Source organism: Mastigoproctus giganteus, chromosome 8 (assembly GCF_048544385.1).
Source record: "Mastigoproctus giganteus isolate SK-2022 chromosome 8, ASM4854438v1, whole genome shotgun sequence".
NCBI lineage: Eukaryota > Metazoa > Arthropoda > Arachnida > Uropygi > Thelyphonidae > Mastigoproctus > Mastigoproctus giganteus.
The window spans coordinates 47,491,030-47,507,966 of record NC_143582.1 but is presented as its reverse complement, the minus strand read 5'-3'; the positions used below and the strand labels follow the sequence as shown (position 1 = coordinate 47,507,966).

General features: G+C 37.7%; 1 protein-coding gene across 1 annotated transcript in view; it reads left to right on the top strand.

Annotated features, from left to right (window-relative positions):
- Nucleotides 1-16,937, top strand: part of LOC150081513 (calcium-activated chloride channel regulator 4A-like) — an 88,683-nt gene that overhangs the window by 59,614 nt on the left and 12,132 nt on the right. The window contains exons 11-12 of the mRNA XM_090380228.1: nt 7,563-7,707; nt 15,987-16,142. Of these exons, the coding sequence (XP_090236354.1) occupies nt 7,563-7,707; nt 15,987-16,142 (301 nt within the window). The remainder of the gene's footprint in view (nt 1-7,562; nt 7,708-15,986; nt 16,143-16,937) is intronic.

Genomic DNA, 16,937 nt, shown 5'->3' with positions numbered 1-16,937 from the left:
GTTCGTAGTAAATCACCAAAGTAATAATTACATTTTTGTTTATACCGCGGGACGACCACACACGGTCAGAGGAGTTCACACGATATAGAGAATACAAGAAATAGCACCGCGTTTAGCAGTCACGGGCTTGAACCCCGGTCACTCAAGGCACGTGTACTTATGCACCCTTCCGCTTTACCACTTGGCTACGGGGCCTTAAGTAGGTGAAATGGCATCGTTTTTGTTACGTCTCATATCACTGAAGCTTTCGGTCCTAAACCATTTTCAATACTTCACTATTGCACACCGATTGTGAAGTTAAACTTCATAAGTGGGTTGTCATTTACTGTAACACTGGAGTAACTACCCACCCACTGATAAGAGGCCAATGAGCTTCGAAATGATGCAGCCTGGATGGTGGTATCCTCCAAGAATAAGTAACATCAGACTTCTCTACTGGGGATGTGTTGCTTATTCAAAGTAGTGAAATAACAGGCAACACATTGTGAATGCATTCACAATATGAGATGTAACAAGAACGATGTCATTTCACCTACTTCAGTGATTTACTAGGGACTCAAATGATGCTTTGCACTAACTTGTTCGTCTATGTCAGTGGTTTCCAAGCTACTGAGATCAGTAGATATGTAGGCACTACTAACGTCCATTGACCTCGAGCCTCCTCAAACAGGAATGCACTATAAACATCCATCGAGTCTAAGCCGGAGTTGCATCAACCTCCCATTGCATCAAGGGGGTGTTCTGGGGGAAGTTGCCTTCCCCCAGAACACTACTAACGTCCATTGACCCCGAGCCTCCTCCAACAGGAATGCACTATAAACATCCAACGAGCCCGAGCATGAACCTCCCATTGCATCAAGTGCTGATCAAAAGCGTGTGTTTTTGAGGACCTCGGATATGAATGCACTATAAACATCCAACGAGCCCGAGAATCAACCTCCCATTACATCAAGTGCTGTTCTCTGGCATCAGAAGCTGTGTTTTTAATTATGAGTTGCCTACCACCATTGACCCCAAGCAGAGTTGCAACAGCAATTGTATCAAGTGTATAGACTTCAGTGAAACTTGTGTGTTATTATCGAGTCAAACTTGTGTATAACCCTTTTTATTATTGACTGAACTTGTGTCTTCAGAGAAGCCACTGTGTAAACCATCAGAGGTCTGCAGAGAAGCTGCCGTGTGTGTTTTAGAAAAAAATCACGAATACCAAAGAAATTTTCAGTTTTTTTTAATGAACAGATTTAAAGAGGTACATTTACGAACAAAGAGCAACAGTTCCAGATGTATTGAAATAATCACGATGATGACAAATATAGGTAGTGCAATGTCTAATGAAATCGAAAAAAAAAAAACATATCGATCAGTATAACTCTTGCGTAACTCGGAATCATCCCAAGTGTTGCTTGGAGAATATTATAGAGATTGAATTCTGGTTCTTTCTGCTGCAAACCGCATATAGTCATAAAGTCTGTTACCACGTTATACAGAATCAGATTTCGAACCATATACTCGTACGCTTCATCAAATGGAACAGCTCGGTTTCCTTCTCAAGAACAGATACAAATTCGTCAACATAGAGTATTTTTTGTGAAAGAGACTCCCATTCAGTCGAGAATAAAACCACAGAACTCTCCAGTGGGAATCGTAGCACAACCAGCCTATATCTGAATCTCCAAACCACCGGTAAATGTTACAGTTTTACTTGTATGACCCCAACTAAGATTAGCACATCTGTCCATTTTTGCGTGATCTCATTCCACTGATCTTTCGTTAGTCGTAAATAATTAAATGCACATTCCAAAATGACCGAAACTTCAAAATCAAGCAGAACTCGTAGAATAATGGCCAAGCTGAGGCGATGAAAAAACACATAGCTCTTCTTTGGAGCAGCAATCATCTTAACACTTGTAGAAACAACGATTGTAGTGACAGAGCGTTTACCAGCCATATATAAAGTAGTCTGCAGTTCCTCACAGCGCAGAAGCGGCGATGGGAATTATGCGTATTGCAACCCTCAACCTTAAAAGGTAACTTTCCTATTGGCGGACAACCAAACTCAGATATGTCTAAAACAGGTAATTGTGTAAGACCCTGCATGTGTCGTTTTTTTCATCCCCCTTCACAAATATGCACCGACATTTCCTTGTTTTTCCCTCCAGCCATTTACCTATTGCGCTGTATGATAATGTCCCTGACTCCCATGAAATCTGATGATTCCACTTCTCCAACCGTTTGTTTTGTTGTTTAATTTTATTAGGCAACTGTGCCCACATGCACGGTGGCCATACTATTTCGGAACAAATTTTTAGACCATCAAAAATTGAAACTTCCTTTACAGTGAACACCTGTAGCTCTCCAAGAAAATTGCACGTCTATTACCAACATGTTGAAACAAAACCAGGTCAGACTGTAATCGGATCTATGACAGACATGTTCTCTTGAAACGGGAAGGGCGTGACGCTATTACAGAAGTGAAGAAAGTTTAAATACAGCCTCACATTGCAGAAAGAAGTACCATCAGCAAAGAATGGAAACTTGGATGAACGATGCTTCCTAAAATGCTGAAGCGGCCCATCTTGCTGATGTGATTGAAGCTGAAATATTATTTAGCAATGATGTACAGTATACTGAGGTGAGTGTTTGTCCTCCTGAAACCGTTTTGTGTTTTATTTTTTAAATAGTGATACTACATTTTTTTAATTTTTTTTTTCAGGATGTAGAATTCTTTTCATTGTCTCCTCGAGTCAAAGGGAGAACAGGAGGATCAAACAAGAGACCAGTAAGTCTTACTTTGAATTTCATACGTAGAATTACAATCAGAATTCCTAAACGTTAAGTATTTTTTTTGTTGTTGTTCTTTTTAGATTCAAATCGGTGGGGGCGAGGAAACATACAAGCGATTCTACGAAATCGGTGAGGGCACAGAGAAGTTTTCCTATAAATATAAAACCAAATATAAAACTTATACAAGCAAATACTGAGATCCTGCATTTGCTTGCAGGTGAGCAATTTTTTCAAATGTTTAGAGATATGTTTGGAGAAGTTATTGAGCATTTAAATAAGGGAGGAAAATTTAGTGATGTGCGGTTATTTCTGCCGATACTCTAAAACAATTATTAATCTACCCTTCGTGAAAATTATGGATTTAACATTATATCGAATCATGGATGCATTTTACAACGTGGATCAGTTTCTAATAAGAGACTCTCTTACAATTGATATCATACTGACCAACATTTTAAATAAAGGCAGCAGTCACAAAAATATAAAAAAAGAGCAATTGTACATTTAAATAAATTTTTAAAGAAAAAAAGAACGGTTGTCAAAATAAGAAATACCGATAATCTCTGCATGGCACGAGCAGAAACAACAGCTATCGCTGCACAACAAGATGACACTATCACAATACAGAAAAGGATGCGAACACAGGAACATGAAAAGGCAGGCATTGCTAAGACAGTTTGTGGACTTGAAGAACTGCAAAAATTCCAACTGGTCCTCACACCCAAGTTCCAGATCGTGGTATTGTCGACTGACAAGTGTGAAATCATTTTCAGGGGCCCAGAATCCGAGAAACAAATATTTTTATTCTATAATGACAACCACTACGACGTGGTGCATTCTGTGAAAGACCTCTTCAGTGCCAGTTACTGGTGCTCACTGTGTTTTAAAACTTTTACAGTGCGTGAAAGACTCTCAGAAAAATTCTCTTTGACACACATAAAGCTAACAAACAATGCTCTGCATTTCACTGCTGTCTTGAGTGTTTGCGAACATTCCGTATACTGAACAACACAAATTTAAACCTAAGGATTACTGCTACAAATGTAAGGCAATTCACCAGCCACAGCACTGCTATGTTATGAAACACAAGGACCCAAAAAACCCATATCTTTTATTTATTTTGACACAGAGACAGTGTCAAAATAAATCAATCAGGGTGAACATATACCTATGCTCTGTGTAGCAAGTTTTGGAGAAGAACTACGTTCATATGAGGGCTAGAACCGTGTCACAGAGTTCCTGGAAGAGATTTTTGAGATAGTTTGTGAATCGTCAAAACGCACTTGCGACGGGCGAAACATTCGCCACCTCGAACCCAAATACAAAGATGTGCAGATAATAGCTCACAATTTATGAGGCTTCCATGGTTACTTTGTACTGACATATCTCTATGGTAAGAACTTCGAACCTAGAGTCTTTTTCGATGGTTCTAAAATATTAGAAATTTACTATTTGAAACTGAATCTCATCTTCATAGATTCCTACTCATACATAGCTGTACCTCTTAGGAAGTTGCCTGCAATGTTCTAATTACCAGAGGTTTGAAAAGGATTCTTTCATCATGCATTCCATACTCTACAAACAGTCAACTACGTGGGTCCTCTCCCCGACGTAAATGTTTTACGTCGGGGAGAGGACCCACTATAAAGTTTAATTGTGGTCTTTCCGTCGCTGAATGGCAGGCACTTGGATTGAAACCGAATGGAAATGCTTAACTGGAAGGATAATAATCTAAATGCGAAAACTCTCCGTTATTGAAAAACGACATGACATGTAAAAGTGGTGCTTTTGTATCACCAACAATCTGGTCTTCAATCAAGTTACAACAGACAAAATAGGAACTGACACCTCTATACATATTGGCCTGGCACTTAGTGTAAACTGTCTCTTCTAAGTCTCTGCCTAATGTTTTCGAAACCTAACATCTGGCTGGGCCCTGTCTTTGGTAAATTGAAGGATCGATTTCGATAGATACTATACCTATGGAGTTCACTTTTGCATCGAGTTGGGGAGCCAGTTTCATAACGGCGTTAAGCACTTGGGATATACTTTTTTAGTTCCCTCGTGGTAGTTTACAGACCTGAACAGTTTCTGTCTTCACTCCCTGATATGTGATCATTCTATTGGATGCTTCTTTAGGCAGTGTGGTTTCCTTCTTCGAAACCCACTCGCCAACGTGATAACCTCTGAAAATACATAACCCTCCTTGATCCTCGCTAAATGTCTTATCAAGGCCCATAAACCGAGTAAAATCTTTAAGGATTTTCACTACCCCCTCGTTCTTCACCCTTAGCGTGAACTGTTCTTTCGATCCATCTGTTTACACGCTAAGTTGAATGTTACGACAGAATTATCATCGATAAGTTTTGAGGAACTGCTATACTTTTCCTTTAATATTGTCATCGCTCTGATTTCGTGTTTCTTTTTGGGGTACAGTTAGAATAAGTTCCACCCATCAGAGATATTATCCAACGAATTGGGCAAATGTACTTCGGCAAGGAATACTTCCCATTTTCTCAAGAGAGAAACAACACTAGGCAGTTCCACTGTGAATTGCGACTGGGAATTTCTGGGATGCAGATCCATACTGGCATTACTAGGTAGCGTAAGGAAAAACATCTTGTGTGCTTACCCAACTGTTGAAGCTTTGAGGGTAGATGATGTTGTCTTCTAATTGTCTTTTTTTAAGTACCTTTTCGATGGGGTAGACATCAGGGGGAAGATTATCATCGAAGTTAACTTTCTCTAACTGTGCTTCGTAAAACGTTCCTTCTATCTGTAGGCGCCTCCGTAGCCAGGTGGGAAGGAGCAGCAGTGCGTAGCACACGCTTCTTGATTAGACCGGGGCTCGAGCCCGTCACCACCAAATACGGAGGATGCGGAAAGGTCAGGGAATGACCACCGCATATTCCCGGAGCAATATGGCTTAGTTGCTAATCCTCCTAAAAACCAAAAAAAAAAAAAACAACAAAACAAACCTTCTATCTGCTCGCCATCACAGCCTGTCACACTGTACACAACAGAGTATGCTTCAACACTCGAGAAACAGTAAACACTTTTCTCGTCCTGTTCCCCCAGTAACCTTTGCGGAAAGGGTAAGACCCGCTGCTCAAAAAAACTCTATCTCTGGTTTCAAATTTCAGATTCTGGACTTTGGTTCGGTTGGAGTAGAGTCTAGTATACACCTCGTCTTCGTTAGCAAGAGTAATGTTTGCAGGGGCCATATCGATATAACGATGGGGTGTACGATTATATGTAGCCACAATATCGTCGAGTAAGTGAATATATTTCTGACTTTTGGAATAAGAAATCTAATTATAAATTTTTTTCTTTCGGTTTTCGAATGAACCGTTCAGCAATAGAAGCCTTCTTTTCTGATCTTGCTGTGTAGAAATTGATACTAAGGGATTTGAATACCGCCCGAAAAGGAGAATTAGTGAATTCTTTTCCTTGGTCTGTATTAACACAAAATGGAAGTTCTTTGAAAATAGATTTGAATGCCTGTACCACCTTGTTAGGTTTTTTTCTTTTAAGTTTTCTGACCCAGGAATATTGCGAGAAGCAATCTACACAAACAAGAAGGTAACGATATCCATCATTTGAGTCGGTGAGAGCCGACAGGTCACCCAAGTCACATTGGAAAGAAATGATTAAGTCCAGGTACTATAATTTTGTTCCTCCGGGAATTAATTCTTTGTGGTCGATGTCTTGTGTAAGTAGGTTGACTAGCTAGGAATTCGCTCACGATATGTCTTGGCAATTTAGTATGTTGTTGAAGATCATCAATAGAACGAAATTACCTATTACTTTAGGATTATAATAGTCTGCTAACATTTCTCTCTCTCCACAGGTAGAATGGAGACTGCCGAAGACGTTGCACTAATATTTGTCATCATCGTGATAGTGCTTATTATTACTTTGGAGCAGCCGCATGAAGACTGGAGGATGGAGTGATTCAATACATCTGGAAATGCTACTCTTTGTTCGTAAATGTACCTTTTTAAATCAGTTCATTAAAAAAAGCTGTAATTTTCTTTGGTGTTTGTGATTTTTTTCTAAGACACACATGGCAGCTTCTCTGCATACCTCTGATGATTTACACAGAGGCTTCTCTCAAGACACATACAAGTTGAGTCAATAATAAAAAGGGTTACACACAAGTTTGACTCGATAATAACACACAAGTTTCACTGAAGTCTACACACTTGATGTTGGATGTTTATAGTGCATTCCTGTTGGAGGAGTTTTGGAGTCAATAGACGAAGTAGTGCCTACATATCTACTGAGATCTACACACCCCTTCAAAAACCTAAAAAGGTTTGCAGACCCATATATATATCATATGCATATATTATATATCTGTATATGGTGGTCGACTATATACATGTGTATGGCCGAGTATCGTTTTGCGGAACCCCTGGAACTGGTCTATGGACCCTAGTTTGCGAAACACTGGTCTATATTATTGCGTGTGCCATGTTGGCGTGTTGTACAGTGTAGGGGTAAATAATATTTTACCTTTTACTGAACCTTTTCTTACAGTGTGAGAGTAAACAATACTGCTTTATAGTAGAATACCTAGTAATTAAAATAATTTATAATTATATACTAATTGATTTTGATAAAAAAAAACCAAAAAAAACTGGCAGTTGTGCAAACCTGCAACCTGACCATGAGCCATCATCATTGGTAAAGTGTATTACATGTCTTAAAGAGATTAGAATGATATGCTGTCTACTTCACCTCGTGGTACGATACAATTTTTTTATTTTTAATAGGTAAATGCTTCTCGACCTGTGGTGGTGTATGCTCTGGTTGTAAGTGGAAGTCGCCCAGTAATCAATGCCAACGTAACAGCTACTATTTATCATCCCAGATCTAATCGTGTAACTCAGCTACCTTTATATGATAACGGACTCGGAGGTAGGTAATAATTATACTATGCGGACATTAGTGACTATATTATTCTTCATTGCCGACCGGGCTAGCCGGGTGGGTAAAGTGCCTACCTAGCAACCCAAAGGTCGCGTGTTCGAATCCCGCCTCTGGCTTGGATCAGAGTAGTGCATAAACCTTGGGAGATGCATTATGGCCACAGCTGATGCGCCAACAACTAAAAAAAATACTTCATATTGGATGACGTCTAGATGGATTGCCAACCAGCATTTAATGTTTAAAAGTTTCACACACACTTTAAAACAGTTTCAAGCACAAATAAAATTTGAGTAGCAGCGATTGAAAAGTTACTTGTTCCCCTTCTTATTTATGAATCCAGCTTGTGAGTACAGTCATGATCCAAAGAGAAGTAGATGCGTTGTCTAGTCCTTTCATGACGTGTGAGGTGTAATAGTTGAAAGTTTCTTCAAAGGCCGCATATAATTCGCCGTTAGTGAAATAAATAAAATTTTTGTTTATACTCCAAAAAAGCCACATGGCGTAAGGGGGGGGGGATTCATAAGATAGAGCTACGGCAATATTAACTTATTTTATGGTATCACGCAGATTTGACGTGAGTGACTCGGTACTTGTAACTTAACCATTTGTTAAATTACAAACGTTAAGTTACAAGCATGGCAGTATTATACAAAAGTGCAGCAACTTTTTACTTTTTTTAACGTATCTCCACAAGGCGTTGTTAGGTGTAGTAATGTCATGTCCATATAGGAGTCAAGGAAATGATAACGGGAGATGCTGAAGAACCGCAACCAGTCCATCAGTCCAAGAACTTATTTATGTAGTCACTGCCAGAGAAAGAGAATGTGTGCTATCTTACTACATGTATGTAAGTTGTTACATCAACCACAGTTACTTTAGCTCAGCGCTCAGTTGAAAATCAGATCAGCCACGCCACATGAAGAGAATTCAACATATCCTTGATGTCGCTGCGTTGTTTGCCTAAAACACAACGTGTGTAGTATACGGCATGTTAGGAGAAAAGGTCCCTCTCCTCGGATAATATAATCAGGAAGTTTTCCCAACAACAACAAAGCAAACGTGATAGGTGAACTCATTGAAGAACCATGGTAAAACCTGTTTAACTTTCAAGCTCTTCTTTATATGATCTCGCAAATGTGTAGGAATTCTCACAGAGTATTTTAGATCTGTATATGAAAATACTAGAAATATACATAAAATGTAAATAGCGGCACGGCGACTTTTCTCCCACTCTGTTGCAACGTGAATGGCACCAGACTCAACTATTGATTAATTGCTGTTTTTCACTTTCTCCTACTCAGGAAATGATACCAGGAACTTTTATACTTTTTTTTCACTCCGTGGCTGAATTATTCAGTCTTAGATGAGGATAGGTTGATATGGAGGTTTGATGGCGCATAAGCTACTTTGGCTATAATGCGAATGAGGATAGGTTTTTCAGCCAAACAACCAGAGAACGCATGCAATTTATGGACATATACATGGGTGGATGAAACTGTTCTCGGCTAACCCATATATGGCATTTTTTAAAAATTTTTTTTCTATTTAGGATGGTGCAAAACATGAATGGGCACACTCATTTAGCGCATCTTAGTAACTATATGGATTTATTAGCACACGCCAAAAAGCTATGTGCAGTTTGCAGCGATCACTAAATAACTGTCTAATGAAGACATTACCTAATTTAATGGCCGATTTTCCTATACTTTATATAACAAAGATATCATCGATAAAACCACTCTTTTTAATGCCATGTTTACTTCGCACCATTCATAGCATTTTCATCTACAAAACAAATACATAAAAAGAAAAGGCAATTTCAGTATCTGTAAAACAAGATGGACTAGTCGTTTGTCTGACGAGGAAGCCATATTCAGATCGTTGCATCAAAGGATGTGTTTCTATTAATTTCAATGTACAATAAGGGACTTGTTAATGTCAAAGGTTTTCAGATGATACAGAGATCTGAAAACTGGTAAATAGAGAAATCTGTATATGTTACTTCAACAAGACCCAGAGAAATTAGTCAAATGGGCTGAGAACTAGCAGTTGAAGTTAATATTGATAAATGCAAAGAAATGCATATGGGCAGCAGTAATCCTAGAATAGAATGCCAACTGGGTATTCAAAGTAGTAGAAAACGGAAAAAAAAACCAAGAAGTAATTGTACAGTCCGACATGAAGTTTTTTGAGCAGTGTATAAAGCCTCCTAGGACAACTCATGGGGTTTTATCAATGATATAGAGGAAATTTGCCAGCAGAGACAGGAAGATGATTATCCCATTCTAAACAGCAATGGCTAGGTCGTAGTTTGAGTATTGCGCCCAGGTTTGGAAGCCTCGTTTTATAAAGGATGTGGATCGGGTGCAGAAAAGAACAAGAATATCGGTCAACGACACAGAAGGGTACTCTTAACAAGAAAGACCTCACCGAAATGTTTAAAGGCTTTAAATGGTTTATGTAAACTATATGTTCGTGACATTCTTATCCTTTCTCGGATGACACAAAACGGACATCAATTTAAATTGAAAAAGAATGATTGCAAGATAGATATGCGAAATTTTCTTTCAGCCAGAGAGAGTGTAGGGGGGGGGGGTGTATTTTACTTTATATTTATCTCACACAGATTTCTTCCCTTATTTATATTTATTTCACAGAAGATTTTTCTTAGGTGCCCTCACACCTATCAAGGGCCCACCTTTTGCCACCTGACTGCTATACTCTATATATATATTCAGAACATTCTCAAGATCTTGAGAGTAATTTCTTTTGATCCCCTTAATCAGAGACCAGGATTCTCTCACTAAATTGTGGGAGAGCAAACTCTTAACTAGGCAAGCAAGGCGTGTGTTATTTAGAATAACAGGACTCAAAGTGAAAACAAAACATGAAATTTATTACATACATAATATACAATTAAATTAAAAAGCATACAGTCCTAATATACAAAGTCGACCTAACATACAAAGATACTTCGCATATATCATTCTAATTATAGTTTCCATTCACTAGCTAATCTGAGTTTACCATTATATGAAAACACCTGATTCATTCTTCTTGCCCTAACTAACTCCTAACACTTGTACATTCACTATACTTATTTCATTTACTCCTGGATACAATTACGTTTCATATATTAACAATCAACTATGCTACTTTCATCATTATGCTCTGTGTTCTCACCACTCTGTTACAATATACTTGTAGACCAATCTTAACTTTGCTAAAGTTTCTACCTTGTTACTAGTCATTCAGATAAACCAACAAATCTTCATCAATTAAAACACTATATTCAGAGTTTCTCATGTAACGTAATTATCTATAACTTTAAAACATATTCAGAATCCTTCTTTATAAGCTTTACTACCCTTCTAACACATTATATCTATTTATATCAATTTCATCTTTTACTCATTCCTTCGTTTTCTTTGCATTATACACTAACCTTTTTAGCGTAATAAACTCTGTTAGTATATCTCCCTCAGAGATAATTTTTATCTTTCACTTTACTCTCTAGTGCTACCACCTTTTCATTAATTATTATACTATTTCACTAACAGTCCTTCTTGTTAACTTACAGTACTTCATATATCGCTAACCTACTTCTATCTTTTTCTTTTCTTTTCCAGGGAGATTTCAGGCTTCCATCTTAGGCTCTACCTTCTAAGGCTTTCCTTCATCTGCTTTCTCCTGAATCTGCTTCAGATAATTTTCCGGAAATCCTGGCTGCATGGGTCTGGCGTCCTTTCTTCTGCTTTGAATACACAACTACTCCTTTACTACGGATCATTCAGATGTATCTTTCTTCAAGGGGTCGTTACCTTTCCTGGTTCACTTAACTGTCTTTCATAACCTTTTTGCTTATCATCCTTAGCCTTCCCGTTACTTTTCTACTCTTCAACTATTTTCCCCCTTACTGTCTAGGGCCCTTTTTGCACTCCCTACATTTCTGCACTGCCCAACTTACTCTTCTCACTCTGCGTCTCCACGACCACCCCTTTAGCCACACTCCCTCTCACTCTTGCCAATTCTGTCTTCCTCCCACTCTGTCTCCCATCACCCTCACGACCCCAACTTTTTCTCCACCGTTTGAACCTCCTTCCCCCATCTTCTCTACCAATCCCAGGAATTCACCTAAGCATCCGACTTTTCTCTTCGTTAAAAAAATTATCATAACTATTTGCGCCGTGTGCAAACCAAGCCTTGTTTCGTAATTTTCTTGTCTAGTTCTCAGGGTAGCACAATCCTTTCATGTCTGCCGTCCGTCGTCTCCCAAGATAGCTATTTTCGTCTTTTCCCATTTGCGAAAATGTTGACAACTTAACAAAAAGCCGCCACAGTGACCTGGTCTTTTTCGACCCAACGCTAGTCCATCGGGACTTATGTCCAGATGCCGCATAGATCAAACGCGTCTTAATCACCTGCATTTCACCGATCCATTGTCCTGCTTCCAGTAACCCTTTTCCGCTCGTTCACTAATGACATCTCCTTCCCTAGTACGGGCAGTTGCCTTTGTTTACTGTTATTCACCCCTTTTTCTCTCACGCATATACATTTGTGCGTTACTTTCTCTTCCATTTGACTGCTATTCAGTTTGCACATCTGTAATCGTTTATCTATAAATCTAGTATTCATCCCATACATGCTTCTCTTAAATGTCAAAATTCCTTTCCATATCAAAGATTAAATTATTCCCAAATTACAAATTTTCCCACAACCTCTAAATCCCTATATTTGCAAGACTGACATCTTACAAGAGTAACTGATTGTTCGAAGAAACTCCCATCCAGTGTTGTGGAGGTGGGTAGTTTGGCTAAATTTAATGGGGGAAAAAAATATTTATTAGGGTCACTTGGAAAGTTATTTCATCTACCCATGTGTACTGTGTCTGTAAATGGCGTGTGTTCTCAGGTCGATTTGTCTGCTCTGCTGGACGAAAAACCCCGGGTTCCGGGGAAAAACCTTGCTATCTACGCCTGAGACTGACAAACTCAGCTACGGAGTGAAACAAGCTCATAAAAGTTCCTCGCGTCATCGACGGGATTCAAACCCGGGCCTTTTCCACCCGGTGTGGGGATGACGGTAACGATACCACTGTGCTACCGCGCAGACTAAATTTAAGGAAAGATTAGACAATTATTAGAAGAATGTAAGAAACATATCGCTTCCCTACCGAGGTATTCATTTAACATTGGTGTCCTAAGCGAATCAAAATAATCTGTATTATATTTCGTAGATAAAGTTTACAAAAAAGTCTTTAAAAATATATAATACTCAATTTCGAATAATTTTGAGGTTTAAGAGGTTTTGAATAATTTAGAGTTTAAAAAATAAGTTAATTAGTAAGGATACGGAATTAAAAATTAAAACGGAATTAAAATATGCTCAAGAAAGTAGAAGTGCGCAAATTCATTCCTGGTTGTTATTGAAGAATTAATTAAAAACTTTAAAATATGAAACCGGTGAAGCCAAAAGTCATAAACGACTGAATTTCGTTTTTTAACGTCATCAGTTGGCAATACATCCAAACTTGGATAGAATTTACTACTTTCAATGACACACACACACATTAATGCTGCCCTCGATGTCGTGGAACAAAGGCATATTAAAAAAATGGGATATACTCACGCAAAAATTACAAACTCCCCACAGAGTTCCACCATTAATATTTCATCACAAACCTTCACTACCACTGAGCTTTCAGGACTGGAATATGGTTTTAACTTCGCTATAAGGGACCACCATTATCCCATAAAAGATTGCATCATAGAGTTACAAACTAAACTCGAAAACCACCCCGATAAATGGCGAATCATGCACCAAACCAACGCCATTATTAATTCAAAACTCACCCTCCCAACTGAACACGAAAAAACAACTATTAGACATACAAAAAGTACGGAATATTGCTAACATTATTATACAAAAAGCTGACAAAGGTGACATAATTGTAATTTTAGGAAAAAGCGCCTATATCGACAAAATGAACAAATCCTCTCCGACCAAAACACATATAAAATTGATAACGCATATAACATCTCCAAACTAAAAAATAAGCTTAATGTTATCTTAAGGAGACTAAGATCTAATAAAGAAATTAATTTACACACACTACAGCAAATCGGTATACGCAATAACATCCTCCCACATATGTTTGGCATCACCAAACTACACAAACCTGGCCATCCCCAAAGACCAATGACGAATTCCTTTAGCAAATCTGCCTTTGCCAACCTATCCTACTTTTTAGTAAAAATTATATCCCCCCTCACAAGATTCTTAAAATTTAAAGTTAGTAACACAAATCAAGCATTCGAACAAATAAATACTGCCATAATTTCCAGCGAAGACATCTTAGCGTCTTTCGATGTTGTTTCTTTATATACAAACGTACACTTGCCTTTTACACTACAAGCTTTACGAGAATTCCTAATGATGGACAATACTTTAATCAATCGCACCTCTCTCTCTCTCTCCATCAATAATATCTTAGAACTTACTTCGTTCTTACTGGATGCTAGACACTTCCGGTTTAATAACCAAATATTTCAACAAATATTCGACCTCCCCATGGGTCTAGGAATTTCTGCCCCCTTATCTGAGATTTATTTAGCAACCATAGAAAACCAAAAACTACAGCCTTACCCTTCAGGGATTAAACTTATATACGTTATGCAGACGACATACTCTTAATAGGAAATAGAACTACAATTGACAATCTTTTTATTAAATTAAACTCAATACATGATAGACAAAAATATACACTTGAAACAGAAGTTAACAATCAAATCAATTTCCTTAACCTCACAATATACAAAACATGCACCAAACTGGGAACCAAGATTTTTAGGAAAAATACACACACAGGTAAATGTCTACACATTGAATCACACCACCCACTTAGTACAAAAAAACAGCCGTTCTTTATAACCAAATTCATAACGCTATAAAATACAGTTCTTCATAATTACAATATCTTACAAAAAAGTTCATGTCCAAGAAATATCCGTTCCAATTAATCCAACACATAATTTCCGTCGCCAAGAATAACACCAACAATCTATCCAAACACAACACAAAAGGGAGCACGCGTATCATTCTCACTTACCACAGTAGTCTCGCTAGACAATTCCGTCAAGTGTTCGCAGGCACTGACATCACACTTATATTTTCTTCGTATAATAAATTAGGATCACTATTTAATACATACAAAGAAACATATAAATACCCAATAAATGATACGAATAATATTGTATATTTAATTAAATGTCAGCAAAATTGCAATGCCTGCTACATCGGAAGCACCACTACTAAATACGGTTCCACAAAAACTTCTAACACACGGGCTTATTACTATTATAACAGTTTTAGAACAAGGCAATCCAGTACCGAGCTTACACTACACGTACATTCCCACAACCACACCCCTATAGTTGATTCTGCCATTACCATCACAAAATTAAAATATAGTTACAAAATTTTTCAATACGAAGATTATTATAGAATGGTGCCGCCATCACACCACACTAAATGTCATAAATGCGAAACTACCCTCCAACCTTTCCCCGGTCTGTAATCTCACGCACTTAAGATTCCCGCATGTCACAAAGAGCATCACGGGAACATAGAAGTCTTTAAAACACGCGTTCTCTTCTCACTTTAGTATTGCCAACTGATGACGTTAAAAAACGAAAGTCAGTCGTTTATGACTTTTGGCTTCATCGGTTTCATATTTTAAAGTTTTTAATTAATTCTTCAATAACAACCAGGAACGAATTTGCGCACTTCTACTTCCTTGAGCATATTTTAATTCCGTATCCTTACTAATTAACTTATTTTTTAAACTCTAAATTATTCAAAACCTCTTAAACCTCAAAAGTATTCATCCATCCTACTTCTTGTAATAACAGCAGATTATCTAAGGTGAGTACCATTTTTGCTATCCTAAATTGAATCCAATCATATCGGCACTTTAAGAAATTCTATAACTTATCTAATTGTTAAATACATAATACTTATAATACAAAACTTGGATTATGCCTGAACTTCTCGATAATTGGATATTTTGCCTGTGTAGAACTATTAAAAGCATCTCGTATCTGAGAGGATGTGCAAGAAACCGGTGGTAATTTCTGTGGTTCTTGTACTCAGAGAAGGCACATTAGTATTAATCTCTGCTCGGTGTCTAGAAATTTCGATTTGAAAAACCTTTTTTCTAATATTCAGAAATTGTGCAGTAAATAAACTGTTATATTTTGTTCTTTCAGATCCAGATATAACGAAGTACGATGGCATCTACTCCAGACATTTTACAGATTTCAGTTACGAAGGATATTATTTACTCACTGTGTTTGTTGCACATACGCCAGAAACCATGGTCATTGGAAAAAATGAAAGAAACAGAGCAACACCACTTACTCCAGGTAAAGTACTTTATATTAACAAAGGAAAGTCTAGTTCTGATCCTTGTATTTTACAACGCATTTACTTAAATTTGCCTACACACACACACACACACACACTTTATTAGGTTAAAAAGAACAGAAAGTACTCATCATGAGTTCTTGTTGGCTGTCAGGAGAAATGGGCCACTTTTTTGGTAGCTTCCACACCCATTTTTTTATGAGATGCAGCATTATATCGAGAGAGGAGAGAGAGAGAGAGAGAGAGATCTTCTACTCTTCCAGAAAAGACAGAAAACAAAGAATATATTAATTATACACGTCACACGGACAATGAGTAGATCCTACGAAGAAAGGATGATCCACATTTGCACCCCGTTTACAAAAAAAGAAACTGTAATTTCTATTATTTTTATTATTATTTTTTTTTAATGAAAACCCCAAATACGAAATATATGTATATAAGAATCTATAATACTTAGTACCGTGCGCAGTTGAAGGTTGAGAAGACAGAAGAAAATACTTGTTGACACTAAACTTGAATTTCTTTAGATTGTAATTTTCAGGAAATACATGATGTGAAGGAAGGTTGTTCCTGAAAACGGACTGAAGGGATAAACAAGGAAGACGAAAAGAAAAGTTGCTTTTGTGAGTTTCAAGGTGGGCAGTAAATGGATATTGACTGGTTGCCGCACGTGTTCGGACTGGTTTGGGGCAGAGCCCCATATTACTAATAATTAAAATCAATTATTATTACGTAGCAACTTCAAAAATGCTTTTCTATAAAATTCAAATAAAAATCTCCAAAATTTAACT